The sequence below is a fragment of the Orcinus orca genome, chromosome 4 (assembly GCF_937001465.1).
Source record: "Orcinus orca chromosome 4, mOrcOrc1.1, whole genome shotgun sequence".
Classification (NCBI taxonomy): domain Eukaryota; kingdom Metazoa; phylum Chordata; class Mammalia; order Artiodactyla; family Delphinidae; genus Orcinus; species Orcinus orca.
Window position 1 is genome coordinate 34,373,185 of NC_064562.1, and position 15,520 is coordinate 34,388,704.

At 51.6% G+C, this 15,520-nt stretch overlaps 1 protein-coding gene across 9 annotated transcripts in view; it reads left to right on the forward strand.

The window, feature by feature from the left end:
• The window catches only part of TMEM131L (transmembrane 131 like), a 159,652-nt gene extending 147,839 nt beyond the window's left edge, over positions 1-11,813 (forward strand). For 8 of the 9 annotated variants that reach the window (XM_033403554.2, XM_033403574.2, XM_033403580.2 and 5 more), the window contains 6 exons: positions 1,447-1,525; positions 3,124-3,206; positions 7,584-7,704; positions 9,146-9,237; positions 10,575-10,714; positions 11,406-11,813. In XM_033403554.2, coding sequence (XP_033259445.1) covers positions 1,447-1,525; positions 3,124-3,206; positions 7,584-7,704; positions 9,146-9,237; positions 10,575-10,714; positions 11,406-11,681 — 791 coding nt within the window. In that variant the 3' untranslated portion in view covers positions 11,682-11,813. Of the gene's footprint in view, positions 1-1,446; positions 1,526-3,123; positions 3,207-7,583; positions 7,705-9,145; positions 9,238-10,574; positions 10,715-11,405 lie in introns of those variants that run through there. The other variant, XM_049709058.1, reaches the window with a different exon arrangement.
• The last annotated feature ends 3,707 nt before the right edge of the window (positions 11,814-15,520 follow it).

Genomic DNA, 15,520 nt, shown 5'->3' on the forward strand with positions numbered 1-15,520 from the left:
CACGCTTCAGTAAGCATGCTGCGTCTTGCTGTTTCACTCAGTGTTGTTTGTCGTACCTCCATGTCTACGTAAAGATTTAATTCACTCCTTTTCGCTGTCATGGTCAACATAGTACAGGTTAAGCTTTGTTATCAGGACAGGGGGGAGACGGGTTCCATTGGCGTCACCGTGGCATCCATGGGACGCTCACTCTGTACGCGGGGCCACGGGGGGCGCTCCCCGTGCCTCCAAGGACCTGGGCTCAGAGAGGTCGCGTGGCTTGTTGGACGCCCTGGGACCCTGACTCCCCCCGAGCCCAGCCCACTTCCCACTGCCTCCCGCTCATTACAGCGGCCTCTGCTGTGTCTCCTGCCAGCAGTGATTACCTATAAAGAAGCTCCTGTCTGGGAGACCTGGGCCCTGGCACCATAAAAACCTAGACACATGCCCACTTGTGATTTCAGTCCGTTTCTCAGCCTTTTTCACATCATTGGCCCTTCCTGCAGGTGCCTTTTTAGACACTGTTTGCCTAGTGACCCCCCACGGACATACACGTACATCTGTTTATTACTGTGTGCTGGAGAACGCCATGAGGGCTTGGATGCAGGACGGCTTGCAGTGTTTTGTTTGGTGGTGGGGATGGTCTTCTTGGCCACTGAAGGCAGTACGCCTGATGGTGCTAACGCGAGAGTTTTTAAAATTGGTGCTTAACATCAATAAAAAAATAGAAGCGCAGCTCTCGCTTGGGGGATAAGGCCAACAGCAGGAGAATGAGAAAGGTGAGTGATGGCCTTGCTTGTAACACAGGGCATAAGACTCAGTCTAGTTATGTTCAGAGGTTGTATAATAAATATCAGGAAAATGTCCCCAGTATAATTTTTTAAAAGATGTATTTATTATGTACATATTTATTTTATTTATTTTTGGCTGCGTCAGGTCTTAGTTGTAGTATGCGGCATCTTTTGTTGTGGCGCGTGGGCTTCTCTCTAGTTGTGGCATGCAGGTTTTCTCTCTCTAGTTGTGGCACGCGGGTTCCCCAGCATGTGGGCTCTGTAGTTTGTAGCACGGGGCTCTAGTTGAGGCTCATGAGCTCAGTAGTTGTGGCATGCAGGCTTAGTTGCCCCGCGGCATGTGGGATCTTAGTTCCCTGACCAGGGATGGAACCCGTTTTCCCCTGCATTGTAAGGTGGATTCTTTACCACTGGACCACCAGGGAAGTCCCCCCCCAATATAATTAATTGTGTAAAAGATCAAAAACACAAAGTATTTTTGAAGTATGATCCAAGTTTTATACACATTCATACGTAAAAGTTTTTTTAATTAAAAAATTGACTGACTATCCATTAAATGTGAAAAATAAATCATTCATAGGGGTTAACGACGTTAGCGATCTGCATCTTAACACAGGATATACACAGTTGAATTATGCTTATAAAAACTTGTGATCACCTTTTTGTTTTTATGCAGGAGACAGTGTTTCACAACATGACTTTCCCTCTGAAGCTCCCATCTCCTTGAATCTTTCTCATAACATCTGCAATCCCACGTAAGTGTTTCGTTTTCCAGCTTTTACAGTATGTTTTAGGTACTGCTTTTTTCTTTCATTCCGTGTGTTTCTTCTTTGTACTTGGTTCTGCAGGCTAAAATAGGAAAACCTTTTAAGGATGTGAGAAAGTAAAATCTGATTTTATTAATAATTCAGGGCGTACAATCTTTCCAAGACAACACGCTTGTGTGGGGACGTCTCTGGTATCGCTGGTCCTTTCAGGGAACGGCCGCGTTAGAAGGTGTCGCTCCTGAAAGTAGGAAGAACAGTAGTAACAGTAAGGATGGGAACCAGCTACTCTTTTCTAGGACTTGAAATAAAACTGAGCACTGATGATTCAGAAAAGTTTGCAAGAACCTAGGAGACACATGTTTACGGTTTCACCGTGTGATGATTTCTGCAGCATCGGACAAAATAAACAAGCACCATTTACTGAGAGGGAGAAGAGGAGGGTATGTTAGAAGGAGAGGGTTTCAGAGTGAGGAGTGTGGTTAGGTTTTAGGCACCATGAGAGGACAGGGGGTGGTGTCATAAAAATGGAATGGATGAGGAAAGCTCTATGCAAGCTGTTTCTGTTAGGGGTAGAGAGTAAACCAGGAGTGGGAGGTTGTTGCCAGCTGCTGAAAGGCAGATTGGAAACTGCAGACTACCTTAGTTAGCATTGTGCTGTTGGTGTTTGTTAAAACAAGACTTCCCTGGGGGCTTCCCTGGTGGCGCAGTGGTTAAGAATCCACCTGCCAGTGCAGGGGACACGGTTCGACCCCTGGTCCGGGAAGATCCCACATGCCGTGGAGCAACTAAGCCCGTGCGCCACAACTACTGAGCCTGCAGTCTAGAGCCCGCAGGCCACAACTACTGAAGCCCACGTGCCGCAACTACTGAAGTCCACGCATTCTGGGGCCCATGTGCCGCAACTGTTGAGCCTGTGTGCTGCAGCTACTGAAGCCTGTGCACCTAGAGCCCGTGCTCCACAACAAGAGAAGCCACCACAATGAGAAGCACGCACACCACAGCAAAGGGTAGCCCCCACTCGCCACGACTAAAGAAAACCTGCGCAGAACAACAAAGACCCAACGCAGCCATAAATAAATGAATGAATACATACATACATACATACATACATACATACATACTCTTACACCAAAATAGAAGATTGAAGGTAGATGTTATTTAAAAAAAAAAAGACTTCTCTGGATCTTGGGAATTTAATATTCCTCAGCCCTTTTGTGGGTGTATACCTTTATGTCTCTAGTATCTTTATGGTTTTTGAGGGGAAGAATTCATGTAAAAACGCAGTCAGGGGCTTCCCTGGTGGCGCAGTGGTTGAGAGTCCGCCTGCTGATGCAGGGGACGCGGGTTCATGCCCCGGTCCGGGAAGATCCCACATGCCGCAGAGCGACTAGGCCCGTGAGCCATGGCCGCTGAGCCTGCGCGTCCGGAGCCTGTGCTCCGCAACGGGAGAGGCCACAACAGTGAGAGGCCTGCGTACCGCAAAAAACCAAAAAAAAAAAACAAAAAAAGCACGGACTTAGTTACAGAAATCCAGCATTTCCTTGTACAGAGAGGGTCAGTGGCTCATCTTCTTGCTCTCCCCGCAGAGACGTGAGTAGCTTCCCCCGACACGTGGACGCCCCCTGTCCCAGCCTTCCTGCTGGGCCTGCGGCTGTTGAAGAAGATAAAGGTGAGGCCCGTTGCTCTTGCTCCGGACACTGGCCAGGTGTCCATGTCGTGCTGCTGGCCGGGGAGCTTGAGAACAGACAGAGCTGGCTTGTCTGTGCCCCGGCTCCCGAGCGTCGGGAAGGCCCCTGTCCTCTGCCCTGGCGTCCTCAGGGCCCCTGGCCTCGGCTGCCCCTTCTGCACGGACCCTGAGCTCCATCCTGGGACACAAGGCACAGGTGGCCTGTGGCCCCGGAGCAAGGTGGGGCCCCTTTACAGGGGTTGCCTCCGCCTTTAGTTCCCTTTCCCATCTAGGGTGGCAGAAAAGCGGGGAGCAGACGGAGGGTCCGGCGCCCCGATTAGCTGACTTCCACCTCCCGTGTCTCTGCCTGTCCCCCGTCCCCACTCCTCCCCCTTGTCTCAGAAGCCTGTCCACTGATCCAGCCTCCCTCCTGCACCGGTGCTGGGGCCAAGCGCTGAGCTCTGCAGCCTCAGCCAGGCAGGGACGGCGGCCCAGGAGCCTGGACACGGGGCCCGGGGAGGGAAGCCGCTCCGCCCAGGGTCTGCCCCGGAGGTTAGCTCCAGGCCCCCTCTCTTTCCTTCTCCTTCCCTTCACCTCTCTTGCCTTCGTTTCTCCTCTTTTCTCCTCGCGCCTCCTTCCTGCCTAACCAGGCTCAGGAATGGTGGCAGGATGAGCCTGGTTGTTACCCTCTGCGGCACCGTCGAGCTCTTGCTTTTGCTCACGTGAATCGTGCTGGACTAAAGGCTGCCCAGCACAGTGGGCACTTTTACTTTGAAGGCAGGAGGCTTCCAGCTCTGTGGTTACAGAGAGTTTATCTGCTGTCAGATTATCAACAGAAATAAACTATTTGTGAGTTGGATCTGCCTACTGGTCCAATAAAAATAAGTGTTTTTGATGAAAAAATACTCTTAAATTCAGTAATTTGCTTAGGCAAGATTTAGGGAGGTTTAGAAGGTACCACCTTTTCTCTTTGAGGTGATAGAGGAGGGAGAGGATTTAATGAACGGTGAGGAAAAAGAAAACCTGTGTCAAAACAGGTACGCCTGCCATGTTCTCCTGTCTTTGTTTTTGTCGTCAGTTGGAGAATCGTATGTCATCTAGTGTCTTATCCACGTTGTGTGTATGTGTTTCAAGCGCCTTTTTACCTCGTCTTTGTTAATAGTCTGCAGTTACTTTTTGATGACCCGTTACAATCCCTGTTGAGGCCCTAAAGTCACTACAGAAACAGCCCTTGTTCACAGTCACTGTCCACAGCGCCGGTGCCGTCCCCTTCCTCTGCCCGCACCTCCCTCACGCGCCCCAGCCTCAGTCTTCCCACCTGCTGTTACGTCACCTCTGGGCCCCCTCCCCCTGCGCTGCACCCTCCTTGCAGAGCCACGGGCGTGGTTTTGCCCAGTTTTCCAGCTTCTCTGCCCTGTGCCGTGCAGATGAGTGAGACTGGAGGGCAGCACACACAGCCGGCCGGCTGCCAGCCTCGCGGCAGCTGCGGCCCCCACCCCCCCCACCCCGCCCCCCGTGCCCACCTGTCAGTCCTCTGCCTGGTTCCTTTAGCTGATGCTTCCTGCTTCCTGGGGAAGAGAGAGGCTCCGCCTGCCCTGTCTTCCACCCGCCACCCCCGCTGCCCTCCTGCTGCGGCCCGTGGGTTGTCAGGCTGCCCTCCTCTGTGGGGTCCCGCTCCGGCTCGGTGCCAGCACCAGGTTTTCTCTAACGGGTCGTGCCCACCGGCATCCGTACATACCGTGAGACCTCCCGTCCCGTCCTTAACACAGAAGCAGTCGCTCTCTCCCTTGACGCCCCCTTATCTGGCTGCTTCTGTGCCCTCCTCTCTGGGAGAGCCGCCTGGGGGAGTTGTCTGCCTGCTGCTTAGATTCCTTTCCTCCTGTTCTCCCTGAAACCGCTGGGGCTGGCTGTGCCGTGACACCGGAGCAGTGTCTGCGGGACCCCAGTGATCTCCGTGGCCGGGGCCCCGCACTCCGGCCTCCTGAGACCTTCTGCTCGGGCTGTGACCTCGGGGGTCCCGGTGCAGTTCCCCTCGGCTCCCCCAGCTCTCATGCTCATCTGGGTCGTGCTCTCCTGGTGGTCCGTCCACCTCCAGCCCCCCGACAGCTCCCACTTCTGCACAGCCAGCTGCCGGTGCCATCTGTCCTCAGGCCTGCACCGGTGTCCCGTACGCTCACCTGCTCAGCCCTACTCCTCACACAGCCTCCCACTCGGGCTTTCTTGTTGCTCAGGCCAGAAGTCTGGGCGTCATCCTGGACTCTTTTCCTCATCCCCACATGGGATCTGTTCTCTCACTCTCTGCCTCTGCCTTCCAGACAGACCCAGAATCTGATCACTTCTCCCCACGGCCACCATTCTTTCTCGCCGCAGCCTCCCGACAGGTCTCTCTACTTCTCACCTCACCTCACTATCTCATTGTCTTTTATTTTCTTTCTTTTTGGGATATAATTGATACATAATATTAGATTAGTTTCAGGGGTATAACTAATGTAATGATTCATCATATGTACATATTGCAAAACGATCACCACGGTAACGCTGGTGAACATCCGCCACCACCTTACCGTCTCTTTTCAGTACAGCAGCCAGAGGGATGATATTGAACGTGAGTCAGATCACATCACTGTCGAGACCGGGGAAGGGTCTGTGGCGTTTACCCTACTTATTACGAGCTGACAAGTTAGCCTGCCATGATTTTGTAGCTGCTGCCAGAGGACAAGAGACTCCTGGGTCAGAGAATAGGACGCTTAGCACAGCAAGCAGCCTGAGCGTCTTGTAAGCACACTTCCTTCAGGCCTCCAGTCTCTTGGGGGCGATGCAGGGCCGCCCAGGTGGGCGACATTATCTTTATTATGTTGGACGAAGCAAACTTGCCCGTTGCTCTAGGGGGAGATCCTGTCTCCATCTTCTGAGGCTTTGTTTAGCAAATATCCTTGGAAAGATAGGTCAGAACGTGGGCAGTCAGAGCATCCATTCCAGGAAGCAAAGAAACGTGAGACCCACAGAGATCGTCTCGAAGCAGCATACACACCCCTCGTTTCTGTGCGGTCTTGGCTTCCGGTCCATTTGTTCATGAGCACCTGAGTGCAGAGGCGGTTCTTGGTTGATCTGATCTTAATCGGCTCATGCAGCCTCTGGTCCCAGCGATTCTCAACAGGACTTTCACGGCAGGATGCCCCGCCCTGCAGGACTGACCGTAGGGTGCCTGCCCAACCGCTGAGCGAGGCCCCAAACACCAGGGCGACCTTAGGAGGTGGACCTCGTCCTTGAGAGACCCCCACAGCTATGACAGCTACGTGGTCTCTGGTGGTGTTTCTTTAAACGCTCGAGGGTCTCTCTGACCACCGTGAGCTGCAGGTCTCCGGGTCTCCAGGCGGGTGATTGCCGCCGGCTCCCACATGGGGGTGCAGCCCTGGGGGCGCACACGCTGCCTGGAAGGCGAGAGTTGTGTCCACGTATTCCTGTCCATGTATTCCCCCCATCCCCGTGTGGCCTGGTTGGCTGGTAGACCTTCGGGTTCCCAGTGCATTTCGAATAGTTGAGTCTATTCTTTCTTTGTGGAGTTCCTGCCCATGTGCAGATGGCCAGTCTGCCCCTTTAATCCATGCCACCAACCAATGGCGTCCATCCGTGCATCCCACGAATGAGCAACGGCTGTGGCGGTGAAGGTGGAGACAAGCAGAGGTGCTGCAGGTGTTTGCTGGGAAGAGCAGGAGCCGGGTGTCCCCTGGAAAGGTTTAGGGGGACGGTGTTCAGACTGAGGTCAGGACCATATTGTTGGCACACCCAGCAGACAGGCGCTTCCACGGCTTGGGAGCGCCGAGCCGGGACAGGGTCCCTCCCGAGGAAGCCTCGGGGGCAATTGTGGAAAACAGGGCTCACTCACGTCACTCCAAGCCCGGTACCTGCAGGGTGCAGGGTGTTCTCTCCCCTGGTGCTGAGGTTGGCCCCCTCCACTGCCACAGAATCCTTGTGTCTCATCCCTGGGGCTGTAACAGCACCGTTTTCCCAGCTTCTTACTTCTTTTGTTTGTTGTTTGTCTCCGCTCACTTGAATGTCAACGTGTTCACTGCTGTGTCCTGGGAATCCTGCCGGGGCTTTGCAGGAAGCAGGCAGGCCCTGCAGTGCTTGTTGAGTCACTACCATAATCTCGTAATCCGGGCCAGGAGACGGTTGTGTCCCGTCTGAAGTGCAGGTCAAAGCAGCGCGCGGCCCTTGCACTTTACAGACAGAAGGGCTCTAGCGGTGAAGCCGCGCGGGTGATACGGGCTGGGGGCGGGGCTTCCTGGAGGGAGGAGAAGTCGAGCTGGTCCTTGCAGGAAGGGTGGCCGAGGGCTGCATGAGAAGGAGGGGGGCTGAGAGGCCTGTTCTCTTCCGCAGGTCTCTACCCCCCGGGGGACCTGTGGCCCGCACAGCCCGTGTGTGTGACCAGCGGCTTCGGCTGCGCCCTGGAGAGCAGCGGGCCGGCCGTGCTGCCCGCGCCCGCCCCGGTGCACAGCAGGTATGCGCTCCATCCCGATGACGGCAGCAGCGGCCGGGTCCGGGCTTTCTCCCCAGCTCCTGAGCTGGGTGTTGCCAGCTGCTTTCTGGAGTTGAGCTGTGATGTCTGAAAAATTACAAGCCAGGAATTGAGAGAAACAGGGAAGGAAAAAAGTAACAGCCGGTGACCACGTCAGTGTTTTCCTTTTTAAACTGAAAAGACGAGCTATTCATATATTAGAGGCAAAACTGAAAAAACAAAAACAGTCCCTCATAATTCCTACCCACTAACAGAATAAAAATTTCCATTTTTCCTTGGCATTAATCTTGAACACATTTAAAAATTTTAAAGATCGAATAATTTGAGTATTGAAAAATAGTTCCACAAGTGGCAGCTTCTTAGACTTGACATTAGATTAATCATTCGATTATGAAACCTTGAGAAAATGTTAATATCTGTGTTTAATCAGAATCCAGTTGAAGTTTTATTGGGGAGTTCAGCTTATTATAATAGAGGTAGTTACTTTCTTATTTCTATAATGAAAATCCAGATTGCAGTTGGGATCAAAGCATCTACCATGAGTCATAGTCTGGCCTTGCCCCGAGCGGAAGCGGAAGGTGGCAGTTCGTAGCGGATGTGTTTGAGTCCCCTGGGTGGGTGTTGGGACCCTCTCGGCAGTGTCCCATCCTCCACGTGCTGACAAAGCCACAGCCACGGGCTCTGCCTCTGGTTAGACTTAATAAACGTGGGTGGGTTTTAGTTTGTTGTTTTTTGTTTTTTAGTGTAATACCTTTTAGTTAAAAGTGAGAGCAATTTTCTCTTTCAAATCTTGGTCCTGCTTACATGCTTTACACCTAACCATGGGCAAGTTTTTTACAGTCTAAGTGAAAGTACTTCTCTGGCAAACTGAAAGCCGGGTTTTGATCCATTCCCCTTATCTAGGCATAATTTATTTGCTTTTTCTTGTCTCATTTAAAGAAAAGCTCCCCTGCCCCCACTTTTCCCTGAGTCCCTGGCTCTCTGTACTCAACAGATCAAACTCCATCTCTGACTTTCTTTGGAATTATAAATGACATACAGTATTACATTTCAGTTGTACAACATAGTGATTCATTATTTTTATACGTTCCAAAATGATCACCATGTAAGTCTAGTCATCATCTCTCACCACACAGAGTATTACAGTGTGATTAACTATGTTTCCTATGCTGTACATTAATTACATCCCCATTGAAAGGAAGTGGGCATCCAGTCCAAGCCATCCATCCTGCAGTGCTGTGTCATTGGTGATGAGCGTTGAGTTAGTAAGTCTTTGATTCTGTGACAATAAAGTACTTCTTTAATTTTCCAGAGTTGAGGAATTAGCAGCGATGAGGATGCTGGGCAATAACATCGTACTCCTCTTTCTTTCCTTGATCTGTTGACATCCTGTTTCTGAAACTAGACCCCTTGTTTTTTGTAGCAGTTTCATTGATTGGAATGCAACGTGTGAAGGCCAGTTTCCCAGTGTGTACTGCCCCCTGGAATTGAACGACTACAATGCCTTTCCGGAAGGTAAAGCTGTTTGGACAATCCTAATGTCATTCTTTTTTTCTTTTTGGCTGTGTCGGTCTTAGTTGCAGCCCACGGGATCTTTCATTGCAGTGCACGGGCTTCTCTCTAGTCGTGCCGTGTGGATTTTCTCTCTCTAGTTGTGGCACGGGCTCCAGGGCACGTGAGCTCTGTAGTTTGCGGCACACGGGCTCTCTTGTTGAGACACGAGAGTTCAGTAGTTGTGGCACGCGGGCTTAGTTGCCCCGCGGCATGTGGGATCTGAGTTCCCTGACCAGGGATCGAGCATGCGTCCCCTGCATTGGAAGGTGGATTCTTTCTTTACCACTGGACCACCGGGGAAGTCCCCCAGTGCTATTCTTTTATTCTCAGAAAGTCAAAGCAGGAAGGGTGTGTGGACTCAACACACTAACTGCAGAGAATGTGCCTTTGAGAATGATCTTCCAGGATGCTGCTGAGTCAGTCCTTCGTGTGGGTCCAGCACGCCTGCCATATGTAATTTTATATGGCCCAAAAAAGCCCTCTAAACCCAGGTGTCTGGGAACTTGTACAAATAACCCTAATCTATTTAGTCCTTCAAATTAGGTAGAACGGGGTCATTTGGATCTATGTGGACCTAAACTGTGGATTATCCATTGGGAGGCTGGGGTTAGTTACTCTTTTTAGGCAAACAAGTCCCAGGTGAGGTAGAATCATTTACCTGCTTGTTCCTCAGCATGTCCTGATGCTTATGCCCCTGGATGGTGCTGCAGAAGGAAGGGAAGGAGCTTGAAGGGGAAATTGTGAAAAATTGCAGATTCTTGGGCCCAAATATAAGTACAAGATGCTTGTACTTATCTGGGTTTTGATATATGCAGTGCTCTATGATAATCACAAGGGGGTGCTGTGGTAACTTTCTTTCTGCCTGTGAGGCTGTGTTTATACCTTCTTACTGCTGTTGGAGAAGGGCTTGGTTTCCTATTACTTTATCAATGCATATGGTGTATGTGGAGATGGCCGACATTGGCATGACAGGCAATAAAAGAAAATTTTAAGGACTGGTAAGAACCTTGACACTATTCAAATCTATGGTAGTATTTACTACTATAAAAGTATAGCAGTATTTTAGTGTATTCTGTGTATTAGAAAGAGTCCCATCAAATTATCAAATACAAAAAATTAAGCCCAGAGGAAGAACTTCCTGAGGGCTTCCCAGGTGGTGTGTGTCATGGAGTAATTATTTTATGTTCATCTTTAACTTGTCAATACAGTAAGGCCTTGAGAGCTTTCTGTCTGAGAGGGAGAATTCCATTCTCTCCAGAAAAATGTTCACCTCTGTCGATGTCTCCCATTCTTTGTAGAAAACATTAACTACCCCAATGGCTTCCCCTGTCCTGCCGAAGTTCAGACAGACTTCATTGACCACAGCTCCCAGTCTGCCTGGAACAGCCCCCCAAATGTGCCGACCGCCTGGGGACACGCTGGCCTCATCAGCTCTCCGGTCAGTGCCGCCCGGTCCTGCTGTGCCTGGGTTCTTTCCAGTGCCTGCCTCATCCTGGTCTCACTGTAGCTTTAGGGTTGGGTTCAGATCAGCCAGAGCCCGGCTTGTTCCCCTTGGGTCACCAGCCACGCTCTGCAGGGGGCTCACATGTAGTCAGATGGGCAGGGGCTTGCAGACACCAGCAGCCAAGACGCCCCAAACCACACTGAGGAGAGATGGTTGTTGATGACATTGAACTTGGGCCAGGAAGCCCTCTGGGATGCAGCTGTGTTCCTGTGGCCTCGCTGACCTTTCATCTGTGGGAGGAGATGAGATGAACCTTCCAGGAAGGTCAGGCAGTGTCAGCGACAGGTCTGGAGGGCTTCCTGCCTGGGGACACCCTCTGTGCTTCTCTGACACCCACTCTGCTGCTGCTTTACAAATAGAGGGCATTCGACCTGTGGGTCCTTCCTTGGGTTGATAAAAGGTTATCGATAGTTTGATGGGAATTTCATGACCTTCTGTTTGAGGAAAATGGAATTAAAGCCACCCAGGTGGCTGAGAATAGTGTAATAATGTCCAGGTAGCTTGGATTGATTACACTGTGGTAGCCACGGGTACATAGTCAACCTTGCCATTGCCTTTCTAAGCCTTCTTTATTTTTTTAAACATTTCTTTCTTTATTTTTTTTTTCTTCTCATGTATCCTTCAGCCCTACCTCACAAGCACCCGAAGCTTGTCTCCGATGTCTGGACTTTTTGGTTCCATCTGGGCCCCGCAAAGCGACGTGTATGAAAATTGCTGCCCCATCAACCCCACCACGGAACACTCAACTCACATGGAAAACCAGGCGGTCATGTGCAAGGAATACTACCCTGGGTTTAACCCATTCCGTGCCTATATGGACCTGGACATATGGACTAGCACCGCGAACAGGAACGCAAACTTCCCACTGTCCAGAGACTCGAGCTACTGTGGGAACGTGTGAACAAGATTCGAGTTTTGAACAGTGTGAATAAAGAGGCTTGTGTTTTGATTACTAGCGTAAACTGGTTGTTGACATAGATTGACGTTTGTGGTTATTTTGGCACTTTTATATGAAAATAAATTTTTTAATGAAGTCTGGGTGCTCTATTATTTTTTAATCCTTCACAAAACAGTGATAGAAATGAAGCATCCATGTGTCCTAACTTCATAAGAAGCGTGTCAGACACACCAAATGTGTAAATCAGGACCAGGGCGGCTTCTAAGAAGGTAAGAGTTGAGAAAGAAAGCACTGCAGTGATTGCCCGCTCCGTGGGCATCGGACTCCCCGGGAGCTTGCGGAAAGTGACTTTGATCAGGTGGCTTTCCGAGGGGTGCTGCTGTAATGGGCCTGTGGCTCAGGCAGCCAGGATTTTGTTTCAAATGCTCCGTTGATTGAAACGAGCCTCCAGTGTTGGGAAGCCAGCTGCTAGTCACTTGCCTGGACGGACCAGTCCTGGTGGGCAGGGCTGCTGGGGTGGAGCAGAGAGCCCGGCACTGTTCTGGGTGACAGGGATGTTCCCTCCCCGCCATCAGGCCAGTCACCAGGGGCACGACAGCAGTAGGGACGTGCTGGTAAGTGTCCGGTTTCCCTCCGAGTGAACAGGCTGAGTCCAAGTCCAAGTACTGCGCGGTTGAGGGTGCTGGTGCGTGTTTGCTAGTCTGGTTTGTATCTGCCTGTCAGTGATCTTAGAAATCCATGTGATGGAATTATCTGTTTGCATGTATCAACTTTGAAAACATTTCAGCTTTTAATAAAAATGTCTTATTTTTACATTTCGTTTTGTCTTTATTGGAAATGGAATGGGAGAGATTTTTGAGTGGAATGCTGGGTTCACTTGCTTTTTCTTACTCTTTGCCTTGGCTGTGTGGGACCCTGGACGAAGGCTGAGTGTACTGTAACCCGGGACTGCCCTCCTGCAAGGAGCACCTCCGAGCATGCACGGCTACTGGAAACCCCTCAGGCTACCGACTTGGAATCCCCCATCCCCAGTACTGAATAATGCTGAAAAGTAATTTAGGTTCTAGGTATATACCCAAAAGAAGTGAAACAGATGCTTGTGCACCATGTTCACTGAAGGACTGTTCACAGTAGCCAGAAGGTGGAAACAACCTAAATGTCCATGGATGGAAGAATGGATAAGCAAAATGTGGTATATACAGACAATAGGATATTCAGCCTTAGAAGGGAAGGAAATTCTGATACAGGCTACATCATGGATGAACCTTGAAAACATGCTGAGTGAAATAAGCCCGTCACAAAAGTACAAGTATTGTATGATTCCACTTATACGAGGTACCTAGTGCGGTCAAATTCAGAGTCAGAAAGTAGGATAGAGGTTACCAGAGGCTTGAAGGGGAGGGGAATGGGGAGTCAATGTTTAATAAGCTCAGAGTTTCAGTTTGAGGAGCTGAAAATGTTCCGGAGATGGATGGTGGTGATGGTTACATAACTGAATGTACTTCATGCCACTAGACGGTACACGTAAAGACGGTTAAAATGGTAAGTTTTGTGTGATGTGTATTTTACCAAAATAAAATAATTTAGGTTGATGAAAAATGCCCCAAAGCGTTTTCAATATCAAATTCAAAACTTCCCCACCAGAGAGAGTCTGAGACATTTAGATGCTCGTTCTTCTCTCTGCTCAGATTGTTGATCTAATTTTTTTTCCTGCTTTCACCGATCCTTCAGTTCCCCATCGGGAAAGACCAAAGCAAGTTTTTATTCCACTCTATACAGAAGAAAGTAAAACTCTGCGCTTCAGCGGGAATAGTATCTTCAGCCATAAGACTAAAATCAGTGATGGGGGAACTGGAAGTTTTTATTCATTTAAAAATATTTGCCAAGCACCTCCCGGGAGCTGGGACCTGTCCAGGGGCTGTGGGTGCAGCAGAGGACGGACAGACAAGGTCCTGCTGGCACATTCCAGGAGCAGGGTCAGGGAAGAAGCAAGCAAAAGGTTCGATGAGTATTTCGGGTCCTGGTGAGCGGTGAGAGGCCAAGGGGTGACGTGACCAGCAGGGGAGGTGGCAGGGGTACGTGGGGTATCAGGGGAAATCTCCCTGCGGAGGTACATCTGAGGTACAACCTGGGTGACGAGAAAGCCGGCGGTGCCCAGATCAGCGGGCCAGAGCCTCCAGCAGAGGAAAGAGCGAGGACAAAGCCTCCGCGGCGGGAGGCCAGGGCGGCTGGGGCCCCGTGAGTCAGGGCCACAGGCACAGAGGCCGCGGGGCAGAGGCCACCTCCCTAAGGCCTCGTAGGCCTCTGAGGAGAGGATGGGAAGGGCAGTGGGCACCACTGGGGTGTCTGAAGGGAGAGGGAATGTCATCTGATTTGAGTGTCAGAGTCACTGAGGGCTGGATGGAGAGCGGTCCTGGGGGGGGCGGGGCGGGAGGGACAGTCCCGGCAGTCAGTCACCTGCAGCAGCGGGTGACAGGACAATGCCAGCAGGCTGGGGTGGAGGGGCGTAGGGAGGTCAGCGCCCCTGCTGGGCCTCGAGAGCTGGGTCCTGCTGATGCCGTTGACCGAGAGGAAGAGCCCCGGGGCGGGGGGAGGGTCTGGTTGGGAGCGGGGCGGGGCGGGGGGGGGGTTGGGGGGGGTCGAGAGGTCCGTGCTGGACTATTCGGTGTGGGAGGCCTCACACCCAAGTGCAGACGGCACGGAGGCTGTGGCCCCGACAAATCTGCAGTTCGGTGGAGTTCAGGATTGGAGACTGGGGGGGCGTCCATCCTCGGCCTCCAGATGGTTCTAGAGCAATGGGAGTGCCTGGGGCCTCTCGGGGAGGAGAAGGGTCCTGAGCACTTAGCCAGCGGCCCCCGTGTTTAGAAGAGGAGGCGGCGGCAGAGAAGACTGAGGCGGAATTGCTGAGTAGGTCAGAGGCCCAGAGGGGAGGCAGTGGCCCAGGCTGGGTCAAAGGCTGGGGGACCCGTCAGATGAGGGAGCCCTGAGGGCTGCATCCAGCCCACGACCCTTGTGGTGTCCTCAGCTGTTCCAGTCGCAGCCAGTTGACACGGGAGACGGAGGTGGCAGTGGAGAAGGCCAGCTGTGGGGAGCCGGATGCGGGGACACGAGGCCAAGGTGGGAGAGCGCTGGGCCTGCTGCGTGCATACTGAGGGCGAGGCCCGGGCAGAGAGGGGGCAGGTGGGGCCCTGGGTGTCACTTACAGGCACCTGAGCCTGGACGGACAGGGGCACTTCACCCCCCATGGTGGGAGGGACAGCAGAGACCTGAAGAATAGGTCTATTTATGAGAGAAGTGACAAGATGCCCAGGTTTGGGTTGCACATCATGGCCTCTGGCCTGTTTTTGTGGATAAAGTTGTACTGGAACACAGCCACTCCTCATTGCTCTTCCAAACAGGGCACAGCCTAAAATGTTTACTCCAGTCCTTTACAGAAAAAGTTTGCTGATCTTTGCTCTAGGGGACGGAAGAGCAACAAGAGAGCAGGAACCTGGGTCTCCGACACCACAGAGGCACCTGCCCTCACAGCCCTGGGCTCCGACTGCACTGGGAAGGGACACATAAATTCTCTCTTGTTTGGCTACTGCTGTGTGAGGTCTGTGTTACAGCATCAGCGCTAATACAGCCCTCTTCTCTTGTCTGGTTCAGTATTGTCTCTGGTGCCTGGCATAGTGTCTGATACACAGGAGTGTGTGGAAAGGAGTGAGTGGGAGGGGTGTGTGTGAGCACAAGTATCTGGCAGTAAAGAAGTGAGTCTTAATAATTAGGGAATACTTCGATTATTCTGTGGCTGACCACAAGCAAAGGCAGGAGAATTACCACCGTTCCTTACATACTAAACA